The following is a 12,367-nucleotide window of genomic DNA, read 5'->3' on the forward strand; positions in this document are numbered from 1 at the left end:
TCCTTTTTTTACGATCTCAGATGAAAACAAAAATATAAATTTGATGTAAAAATATAATGTAAAAAATGTAAAAAAAATAACCTTTTTTTCAAAAAGGCCGGATGCTGAACATGTTTTTTTTTTGTGGCTTAAGTACATCTTGCATGTAAAGTTAGCCAGGTTGGGTCCCCGGGCTAGCTAGCCTATGATGTGACCAACCAACCGTGTCAAATATCAGTCCCCGAGGGAAAGACAACATTTTAGTCCTGGGTTCGGACTGGACTGTTTTGTGGGTGGCTGAGGAGGATCGTAAATTCTCAACCATTGCATTTTTTATGCAAAATACTTAGATATTTTTAGGTAGCGGAAGAGGGTTTATTTTAATTTTACATTTAATTTAATTGTTAGTGTTGTTTAGCCTGTGTGAGATGCAATTAGGGCTTTACCCTTAACATTAGACGGGTGTTCGTTGTGTAGTACATGTAGTAAGGCTACGGGCTAGTGAACACCACCTCTCAACTTGCCTTGTGGGCGGGCTACTAAATACTCTGCAACCTACCTGGTTTTTTCCCTTCCTTTTCTGATGTGAATAATGCTTTAAAAATGTGCTAATTTATTTTGTTACTGTATGAACGTATTCCTCTGATAGCCAATAAACTAGTTGTGATCGCTATTCAGTATTTTATCACACAAAAAAGATACTTGTTTAACAAAAAATGTATATATGGTTAAAATTGGGCTACTTAAACTTGCAGGGGGCAAGTAAAAGGTACAGTTTGATGGCCGGACAGCCTACTCTCATGGCACTAAGGCCTGCTGAGTGAATGACATTGTGACCCAGTTCTGCAGAACGGCATTAGTATGGCATTAGTACTGCATTCATACGGTGTATGTGATACAGTTGATGGTGAAGTGGACAGTGTTTGGTGAAGTGGACATTGTGCAGCGTATAACAGTTTGTGTGCCATTCCTTGTGGACGGACATGTACAATATTTTACAAATGTACATGTACGTGTACACTGTATACGTATACCTACATTGTTCATACGGACATCACATGCGTACAAATCAGAAGATTTTTTTTTTTTTTTTGAGGGGGGAGGGGTGGGGGGGGGGGGGAGATTATCAGAAGAAGAAACGGGTGGATTTTTACATACTGTGTGTTCACAGCTTAATGTTAGTGTACATTTTCTAACTGTGTTCTACAGTACATTAGGAACTGAAGATCCTTTGGATGGACTCCAGTTAACACACGCATACTGTATGTATGTATGTATGTATGTATGTATGTATACACATGTTTTATCATGGCATGTTCGTGTATGGGGTAGGGCCCACATTGCCTTTGGCCAGAGCAGGGGCCGAGTCTTGCTCCTGCTCCACTCAGTGGGAAATCCCAAGTTGGACCGTGGAGGTAGGAATGGTTGGACTGTCCAATCAATCCTATAAATCTTCTGTACAAATCATATACCTGTATCCGAAATCGCTGAGGGAAATTCCCACTTGGGACGCTTGAGTGCGATTTGACTCGGCTATCGTAATGCTTGTCATTAGCGAATGGTGTGATAGTATACATGTACTACGCATACTGAATATTTTGTTTTTTTACATTAGTTGGATTTTCAATGAGGTACCTGTATATTATTTCATTTTGAACTTATCCACACTGAATATTTTGTACATCAGTTGGGTTTTCAATTGGTTACCTGTATACTATTTCATTTTTAACTATGTACTAAGCGTACTGAATATTTGGTACACCAGTTGGGTTTCCAATTGGGTACCTGTTAATGTTTCATTTTGAAGTCCCACACATTTTTAACAAATTAAATGTGGCAGGTCATGGCAATTTGGTTTCGAAGAGGAAAACCTCTTTGGGAGACCATAATTCCATTGACCTTGTTATGCAGAGCTTATGTCAAGGGTCAGCGATCTTTACAAGTGTAGGTCTCAGTATACAAATTTATTTCCTTTACCATGAAGGTTAAACAGTGCGTTACACAATAACCCTACACACTTGAGTGTCTTCAAGTGTAGGGTGTTAATGTAGCATGGTGGTTTGGGTTCTCATGGTACAAACTGAAGCCTGAGTGACTAGTGCGACTAGTCGTCATTATTAATTGCTTAGTCAAGTCGCGACTACCGTTTGTCAACTTCTCAGTTAATTATGCCGCCAGGATTACTTATACAACAAAAATAGTCTTGACTACCTGCTTGTTGTCGAGTAGTCAACTTCACTAGTCGCCCAGGCTTAGTACAAACCTGGGCCCAATTTTATAGCTGCTTAAGCACACAATTTCGCTTAAGCAAAACAAATCCTTGCTTAGTACAATCAGATTACCGGCCAAGACTCCACTCAATTGTTATGCTAAATAATCAACAGCAAATACCAGTCACAAGCAATGTATATGGCATGAAATTTTGGCCAATAACATGTGAAAAATAAGCGAGCTATTTTCGTTCTTAAGCCAATTTTTTTGCTTAAAGCAGCTGTATGAAATTGGGCCCGGTTGTATGATGGTGGTTGTGGATCTCATGATACAGTTACATACTGCACATGAAATACATCATTTAGCCCCTTCTCACACTACCTACATGTACCTTTGATCCGTGTAATTGGCGACCGATGTAGAGAGTCTTCTACACGGATTAAAATTGACCAGGAGATTGCTTTCACACTACAACCTAAGGAAAAGTTAAGTCATTCAGAGCAGTTTAATCAGGATAAAATTGGCACTGGACCTTTGAAATAGTTCATCGAAGTGAATAGTCGTTGAGTATAGGGAAGTAAATGTAAAAAAGACATTAAGAGAATGCAAAGGAGAGATAAACTTTAAAAGCCATTTATAGGAAGTTATTGTCACATCACCAGATCTGATTAAAAATACGTTTAAACTCATTGTTTAACTTTGTTTAATTTAAACAGCCGTTCCTGCCACAAACCAAAGCAGGGACTGAACCTAGGCGGCCGAGTAGACCGGTTAATATAACCCCGCTTAGTCGATTAACTCCTACCTCACCCAACCAAGTAGACGTGCAGTGGATCCCAGAGATTGGCCGGGTAAGTTGTTCTCCGTTATAGCCCTTTTCACATGCACCCCCGGGAATAAAGGCAACCCACTTTTACACTAGGATTGCTTTACCCCTGATCTACCCCAGCAAATGAGCATACCCTAGATCTGGGACTAGACCTTTATCACGCTGTCACCATCTTGGTCATGTTCCCTGTTTCCAATAACAGTAATGAATTGCTAATATATTCAATGTGCAAACATGGCACCAGACTATTATTTTGTCCAGCATCAGTTTGGTTACAATGAGTTGGAATGGAGTAAACTCAAGATGGCCACACCGTGATAAAGGTCTACAGCCACCCCTGATGTAGAGTAAGTTAGGGAGCATGAGATAAAAGCCCTGCGGTGGATTTCACAAAGAATTAGGACTAGTCTTATCTTGAGTTAGGACCAGTTACTCGTCCTAACTTAGGACAATCCATGCAATTTGTATATCTCCTAGTCCTAGGACTAGTCCTCACTCTTTGTGAAATCAACCCCTGGGCTAGTCTTAAAACATGCATACAGAACCCCGTGGACTAGGTACCTAAGCTGGGACAGTGTGAATGTGTGGAAAAAACCCTGGGTCTCCCAAAGGCTGTATTCCATGGGGATAAGAGATACAGTGTAAAAAGGGCAAGTATGTTCATACATGTACTTGCAGACACAATCAAGCATGGATTGACATAGAGGTCATCATGGCCTCCTGTTGCCCCATGTATTGGCATTGGTGCCCCATCAAAAGTTTCTCAAAGACTATACGATTTGCCAAAGTGCCCTTTGCAAAATAAAAGTAGCCTTTCCCTTCCAAGAAAGAAATTTCAGGCCTGGTACAAAATGTCCAGAGAAACAGTTCATTCTTGAACAGAGTCAGGTCTGAGTTCTCATTTTCATATTCTGTGTGTCAAATAAAAATAAACCATAACTTGTATTGCTTACAGAAACTGTTATTTATTTATTTATTTATCGAAAACATAGACACTTAATTATACCTGCTGGTATCTTTATTAAATTAATTTAAGCATTTTTTTTTCTTCTTTCTATGTTTTTCCTTTTAAAATTTTGCAGTCCTACTGTGTTGCAGTCTACTTAGTCAGTCAACTTTCAGCAGAGATTCTTTACCAGAGATTAAAGAATAACGGAGTCCGGAATGCAGACCACTCCAGAGCACTCAGTAAGTCCCTAGCATGATATTCTTCCTACTTTTCGTTTTTGTATCCAATGGATAAATCTGAAAAAATTTGTTATTAATACTCGATAAAATGTTTTTACTTTTTTTAAAAGGAACAAATATCATGCCTGAAGTCCTTTAAACTATGATTATAATGGAAACCTTGTTAAAGCCATTGGACCCTTTCGGTACAGAAAAAAAAAAAAAAAATTCACAGATTTACAAATAATTTACAGGGTTTACAGAAGGTAATGGTGAAAGACTTCTCTTGAAATATTAGTCCATGAAATGCTTTACTTTTTGAGAAAACGGTAAAACAATATAAATTCTCGTTAACGAGAATTACGGATTTGTTATAAACACATGTCATGACACGGTGAAACGCGCGAAAACAGGAGTGGGTTTTCCCGTTATTTTCTCCCGACTCCGATGTCCGATTGAGCCTAAATTTCCACAGGATTGTTATTTTATATATAAGTTGTGATACACGAAGTGTGGGACTTGGACAATACTGTTTACCGAAAGGGTCTAATGGCTTTAAACAAACTGAATCTAATTTAGATAATGAGAAATGTACTTTGCTGCACTCATTTTTAAAAGCTATGCGGTCATAGATTTTTGTTCACCACCTTATTACATCCTGGTCAAAAACAAAACAGGTGATGCATTTCTTATGGGACTTGGCCTGGAATTTCATGGAGGCCCCAGAGGCCACGGTCTCTGTTGCCCTGGTCTTGGCCTTGCTGCCCCAGTTTCCCATACACTTTAAGATTTTCTAATGGAAGTGCCCTTTGCAAAATGAAAATGGCCTTGCCCTCTCAAAGATGAATTTCCAAGCATGCATTGCTCACAGTCTTTCCGTATACACTAGACTTCCTTATGTAGTTACTTTCTTTGTGCCTTGCCCCATCAGTTAAAGAGAAGCTCGCCCACGATCCAGAGAGTGAGATCGCAACCATGAGCCTTCGAGTCAGTTTAATGTGCCCCCTGGGCAAGATGCGCATGAGCACGCCGTGTCGCCCAATATCCTGCAACCACCTGCAGTGTTTCGACGCCGTGCTGTACCTTAAGATGAACGAGAAGAAACCAACGTGGATCTGTCCTGTGTGCGACAGGAAAGCACCGTTTGATTCTCTCATCATTGACGGGTTCGTAAGAATAAGTCTTTCAAATCTAAAAGCCTTTAAAGGCACTGGGGCGGATTTCACTGAGAGTTTAGACTAGTCTTATCTCAAGTTAAGTTGAGTTACTCTTCCTAACTTAGGACTAGCATTAAGTTTTTAATAACTCCTAGGACTAATCCTAAGTTAGGACTATCTTTGTTTAATCGAACCCGTGACACACTTGGTAGTTACTCAAAATGTATGTTAGCATAAAAACTTACTTGGTAATGAGCAGTTTAATGTGCCCCCTGCTGTTGATAGTATAGAACATCGTGAGAAACGACTCTCTCTGAAATACCGTAGTTTTTGAGAAAGAGGTAATTTCTCACACAAATATTTGAAGTTTTTTTCTCCTTTTGATTCTGGTCACGTACAAAAATGTCTGGGGTGGATTAGACAAAGGTAGTCCTAATTTAGGACTAGTCCTAGGCAATGCTAAGAGATAGGACCAGTCCTAAGTTAGGACGAGTTACTGGTCCTAACTTAGGACCAGTCCTATCTCTTAGCATTGCCTGCCTAGGACTAGTCCTAAGTTAGGACTACCTGTGTGAAATCCACCCCTGGTCCAGTAAAACTATTGAGCCCTGTGGTCTTGTGTATGTTTCTTTATATTTTGAACCCTGTGGATGATTACTTTTTCATTTTCTTTCCAGCCTATTCATGGAGATCTTGGGGCATCATACGCCAAGTCTTGAAATCCAGTTCCTTGAAGATGGCTCCTGGCAGCCACTTTCTGAGAAGAAACGGAGATACAGCTCTGTCATGAACATCAGTGGTATGTCAGACACTTAAAAAAACATAGTTTGATATTAGTGACTCGTCTTGACACAATAGCGAGACCTATAATTTAGGTAAAGTTTGTGGTAGCATCATGTGTAAATCTCTTTGGAGTAGTGTTGGTTCTGAAAAGATACAGTTGTTGACATCTCAACATTTCTATCTGTATGATCTGGGCCCCATTTTATAGAGATGCTAAGCACAAAAAATTGCTTAGCATGAGATTCCTTGATAAAAACAGGATTACCAACAAAATTTCTGTGTGTTGCATACTGCTTTTTACTGGTATTCAGCTGTTGTTTGCTAATCCTGAAAATCATGTGGAAATTTCGTTGGTAATCCTGTTGTAAGAAATTTCCTGCTAAGCAAATTTTTGTGCTCAGCAGCTCTATGAAATTGGGCCCTGATTGTCTTCAGGAGAAAGCTGGACCATATTGCTGGATGCTGCGTAAGTACTGCCCTGGAGATTAAATGGTCTTGGGCTTGGGTTTGGCTCGATGGTGTACGGAAGGCGGCAACAGTATGGTGAAGCGTGTTGCTGGGACTCAACCGAAAGATATTTTGTATACAGTGTACCTTCAAGAACTTCCTTTTATGATTCTTACAAAATGATTAACTTCAGTATTTCATTTAAATTGTCCACTAACACAGGTGAGGACTTGTCATCGAACAAGAAGTCCAACGTGGAGTGCATTGACCTGACCGTCTCCAGCTCAGAGGACGAAGGCGACGAGACGGAAGAAGAAGTCAGCAGCGACACGGACGAGGACGAGGAGGACGATCAACCCGTCCCGAGACCCCAACACCGCGCCACAACAATGCGGGTCACCGAGGACGACGAAGATGACCCTGAGCCTAACGTCATCTCACCGTCGCCGAAATCACCGCCGCCGCTCACGATGACGAATAAACGGTTGGTATCCCCATTGAATCACCCTTCTCCGCTGCTGTCCTCCCCACAACCGCGCCAAATTGACACCCCGACCGCGGCGTTACTGAGGGACTACGATTATAACCGTAAGAGTTCAATCCTGGACTCGCTGTGCGCGTCCCCGACAATGGATAGACCGGCTCGATCTGCGATTCAGTCGGCTAGATTGGCTAATAATAGATCAAGGGGTTATAACAACCCTCTGTTCACCTTTAACTATTGAGGTCCGATTAATCATAATGATTTCCGGAATCTGGTTAGCTGAGACTGTTATCTTGCTCATTTCTGCTTAGCAGAAAATTGTTGAGCAATATTTCTTGCTTAAGCAGATGAAATTGTGTTGTTTTTTATGTGGGTAGTCCCAATTGAGGATTTCCTCCCAAGTCCAAAACTGAACATTTCTTCTTCATTTCCTATTCTTTTTGTTGTTGCCATTTGTGCTGGTTGATGTGTAACGAAATATATTTAACCTTTTTTTTTGTCAGAGTGTTTATCAATATATTTATTACAAACAGTTCAAAAACTGAAGAAAAAAAATGATATGTGCTGTGTGCTGATGAAGATAAGCTACTGTCTTAACCTCAGTATCAAATTAGTTGCTCTTTATGTTTTACTCCAAAATTAAACATTTTGATAATGTTTATTAGTGTTATTTTGCCACTTGTAGTTTCCTATATTTGTTTTGTTGTTTACATAAAGATTAGTTTTGTTTACAGCAAAGTGTAAGTTGTTTAGGATTGCTTGTTTACCTCTTCATGTGTGTTGTGTTGTGTTGTTTGTCATTTAGCCTTCAAGGAACACTCTGCTAGTGATAACATGGGTTAGGCCATTAATGCTTTTTGGATTTATATCAACGGTCCTTTAGTTGCTAAGCAGTTTGCAAAAGTTTTTTAAAATAGTTTTTCTATATTACTTATGTGGCAGATTATACCCTAGGTTGCACTTATAGACTTTTCTTTTGAAACATTACAGCCTGAATTTTTGCCAACCAAGGTCGGAGAATTATTGAGGGCCATAAATGGAAAACAAAAACAGATAGCCACAGTTTTTAAAAATGTCACAAAACTATTCAAAATAGTGTTGAATTTGTTTGAAACAACGCAACCAATCGTGCGAGGTATTTTATTTAATTGGATGTTCGCAAACAAAAATTGAAATTGGTCAGAATATCTGTTATTTTAAACACGGTATGAAGAATCTGGTTTATCCAGGATTGAATGTTAAAGGAAAAACAGAGTTTTCAAAGTAACTTTCCTTGCTTTATAAAAATGTTTATTTGAAAGGTTTTCTTGAAGTTGAAACACAAAATACTGAAAAGGTTGTATTATCAGTAAAGTTTTAAAATGATGTCAAGACAATGGTTGGTTTCTGAGTATTTTTTTAACCTTAGCATCCAGATATCCCTAAAAAAAAAAGTTGTGACACAAAAAGTACAAATCCCACAGTCGAACATAAAAAAAAAGAAGTGAAATATGACTCTTGAAGGTGCTATTGCGACCTTATGTGTGTGTGTGTGTGGGGGGGGGGGGTGTTAGGAAATACTAAGTAAACGATGGTCAACAGTGCATGAAAGGGCTAATTCAAAAATTTGTTAATTATTTAAAAAAAATAATAACACAAAAAAATACGTGGGAATTAAGCTACTCCCCTGCCCCCCAAGAAAAAATAAAAAATAAAACAGAATCTAATTGTTCATGATTGTGTATAAAACATGATAAGTATGTAGGTAGTTAAACAGGTACATGTAGTTTAAGAATTCAAGATCATCTGATTTTTATTTAAATCAATTAGTTCCATTCTATTAGGTTAATTATTAATTACTATTATCCATTTCATTTGGTTAAATATTAATTAGTTTTAATTTGTGGGGGAAATTTTTTTTCTTTTTTTCACTTGATGTCTTGCTGGGGATTTGAACTCAGCACCTCTCACTTCCTAAGCCAGAATTTTGCAAGCAAGCTACACAGACCCACCAGTATAATTGAGGACCAATTGCTTGTGAAGTACATGTACAGAACTAAAGCCACTGAACCGTTGCTAATCACACAATAGTGATACACACTGTAGCATTCAACCTCTGGTCATTTCATGGACTGATGTACCGTCCCAACTTGAAAATCGTCCCAACTGTAGTTCGGGTCCCAACTTGGGACCAGCCCCAACTGGTGTGTTACAGTTGGGACAGCCCAACTGCAGTTGGTATTTTCCATAGAACTCTACAACACAGTTGGGAAGCCCCAACTTGGAACACTCAAGCTGGGACCATTCCCAACTATAGTTGGTAGGATTGCTAAGTTGGGGCGAAACCATCTCGTGCACTTAATAGGGACCATGGAGTTCTGTCCCACTACCAGGAATAGATTTCCTACTACAGTCCACCCTTTGTTACTGAATTCATTCATCCGTTACTTTCTTGGATATGTACATGATGTACATATGTACTGGGCTTGTCCCCTTCATTGCATTAGGTCCCAATTTCATGGCTCTGCGCTTATGACCACTATTCTCCGCTTACTGTGCTAGCTGAATAAGCGAAGAATTCTTAGTATCATGGAGTACGTGTGCGCATAATGAAAAATTCCCTGCCACCAACCCATGAAATATGCTTGACGTTAGCGCGGAATTCCCTGCTTCCGTAAACGCCGATACTTTGCTTACGGTAAGCAGTGCCATGTTATTGGGCCAGGATGTAGTAGTTGTTGCTATGAAAACTTATAGTGCAGTTTTTATGTACCGGTAATTTGTTAGTCTTTAAGTGCTACTACAACCTTGCTTGTTTTAACAATCAAACTAAACAAGGCTATCTTTTATTATGGCCAGTTCATGTAACTCGGATGTCCTTTAGAGCAAGGCTTAGGAATAGAAGACTCACCTTGGATAATTGTAGTGGTTGGACTATTACACACAGTGCTATTGGATTTAGGCTTATTGTTATGCAAATTATATTGACTAAACCACCAAGGTTAGACTGATTTTTTTGGGGTGAATGAATATGGTTCTAATTGTTCCTGAGTTATGAAACAAAACAAATTGTTAGTTAAGTTTATCTTGTCTTTGTTTGAGATGTGATTTTACAGATGATTTTACATGTGTTTTTTTAATTTTTTTTTATTATTATTATTTTTTTTATACACAGTAGAGTAACATTTTTTGTTTTGATGTATTGATGTGCATTTTGTGGTTGTATTTTCCCTCTTTATCTGTTGTAGATTAATATAATATAAAAATTGTTTGAGGTAACACCATTTGTGTACCTACTTGTCAGGTAGATTTTGTTATTAAGTGAACTGTTGCGCTTCATATTCTACAACCGCGGAGTAGATTTTTGGAATTCGGGTTCTGAAAAGAACTGTCCTACTTTTTGTAGATTGTTAAGCATCTCTTTTGTTTGTGCATAGGGAATTAAGTTTTAATATAATGTGCACTTTATAAATCTTAAAGACACTGGACACTATTGGTAATTGTCAAAGACCAGTGTTCTGACTTGGTGTGTATAAACTAACAAACCTGTGAAAATTTGAGCTCAATTGGTCTTCAAAGTTGCGAGATAATAATGAAAGAAAAAACACGAAGTTGTGTGCTTTCAGATGCTTGATTTCGAGACCTCAAATTCTAAATCTGAGGTCTCAAAATCAAATTCGTGGAAAATTACTTCCTACTCGAAAACTACATCACTTCAGAGGGAGCCGTTTCTCACAATGTTTCATAGTACCAACGTCTCCATATTACTCGTTACCAACTAAGGTTTTATGCTAATAATTATTTTGAGTAGTTACCAATAGTGTCCACTGCCTTTAAAGGGTCTTATTATTTATTATAACTGGAGTGCTAACTGGCTTTGGTCTCTTCTCTTTGTTACAACCAGGTACCCCATAGACTACAGCTTACAGCCCCCACTGCCGACATCACACCACTCAAGCCTCTTACCCTCCATGGATCTGGGTCAGACCACGCATTCCCAAATGCCTCTCTTTGGTGGTGATTACAATTCACCGTACCTGCCGATACCACAATCAGATTACCCTGGTAAGTCCAAATATGACTTTTAAGAAACTTGGCATGGTGGAAGTATAACTAAGAGAGGTTTGCCGTAACACTATGTGTAAATCTCTTTTGAGTATTGTTGGTGCTGATCAACTGATGGAAGCGTTGAGTCGTTAACCACCATTTCTTTTTTAAACTGATCGAACTGTTCTTTTTAAAGCCATTATACACTTTCGGTACAGAAAAAAAAAAAAAAGTTCACAGATTTACAAATAATTTACAGGGTTTACAGAAGGTTATGGTAAAAGACCTCTCTTGAAATATTGTTCCATGAAATGCTTTACTTTTTGAGAAAACATTAAAACAATACCAATTCTTGATAGCGAGAATTACGGATTTATTTTAAACACATGTCATTACACGGCGAAACGCGCGGAAACAAGAGTGGGTTTTCCCGTTATTTTCTCCCGACTCCGATGACCGATTGAGCCTAAATTCTCACAGGTTTGTTATTTTCTATATAAGTTGTGATACACGAAGTGTGGGACTTGGACAATACTGTTTACCGAAAGTGTATAATGGCTTGAAAGCCAACACTCCTCAAAAGAGATATTCACATGGTGTTACCGCAAACCTCTCTTAGTTATAGATATGACTCGATAAAGTCCCAAAGTCTTTGTCCTTCTTCGCTTTACAACTAAAACCCATACAAGAAAATTATGTTTATCCTGCTACCACTTTTTCATCTGCTTTGAAATAGATTTGTTTCTTTATTTACTCAAATGAGATATATTTCTTTAAAATTTATGAAAAAGTGGTGGGGTTTAGGTACCATCTTATCCAGCTGCTCTACAGGTTTTCTTTCTTTTCCTCGTACAGTCACCTGGTGAAACGCCCTTCGTGGCAGTGCTTTATGCTCACTGTCACATGAGGTATTTAAGGAAGTTGTAGTAGCAGATAGTCCATAGCTTTAATAAGGATTCTGTTTTTACTTGCACCTATGACACTCTATAGAATTTACTATTTAGAGTTAATTTGTATCTAAGATTAGGGTACTGTTTCTTGTGACTGGATTGATACAATAAGTGAGTTCCAATTTTTTTATTGTCTACAGGAATGGATCTGTACTCTTTACTTCACAATGATTCACAGGTAAGTCAAAATCTTATCAACTTATATGTACTTTGATGTTAATTTGAGACAAAACCAAAAATGGCCAGCACAATGAACAAATACATAATTGAACGTCTCTTGGAGGAAAATGTATAATTTGGACATAGATCTGGATAGATTATTGATGACTTTGTT

General features: G+C 38.5%; 1 protein-coding gene across 2 annotated transcripts in view; it reads left to right on the plus strand.

Annotated features, from left to right (window-relative positions):
* Positions 1 to 12,367, plus strand: part of LOC139941649 (E3 SUMO-protein ligase PIAS2-like) — a 35,684-nt gene that overhangs the window by 16,599 nt on the left and 6,718 nt on the right. For both annotated transcript variants that reach the window (XM_071938238.1, XM_071938239.1), the window contains exons 5-11: positions 2,907 to 3,041; positions 4,102 to 4,207; positions 5,118 to 5,352; positions 6,021 to 6,142; positions 6,796 to 7,057; positions 10,941 to 11,101; positions 12,174 to 12,211. In XM_071938238.1, the coding sequence (XP_071794339.1) occupies positions 2,907 to 3,041; positions 4,102 to 4,207; positions 5,118 to 5,352; positions 6,021 to 6,142; positions 6,796 to 7,057; positions 10,941 to 11,101; positions 12,174 to 12,211 (1,059 nt within the window). The remainder of the gene's footprint in view (positions 1 to 2,906; positions 3,042 to 4,101; positions 4,208 to 5,117; positions 5,353 to 6,020; positions 6,143 to 6,795; positions 7,058 to 10,940; positions 11,102 to 12,173; positions 12,212 to 12,367) is intronic.

This window comes from Asterias amurensis, chromosome 9 (genome assembly GCF_032118995.1).
Source record: "Asterias amurensis chromosome 9, ASM3211899v1".
Classification (NCBI taxonomy): Eukaryota; Metazoa; Echinodermata; class Asteroidea; order Forcipulatida; family Asteriidae; genus Asterias; species Asterias amurensis.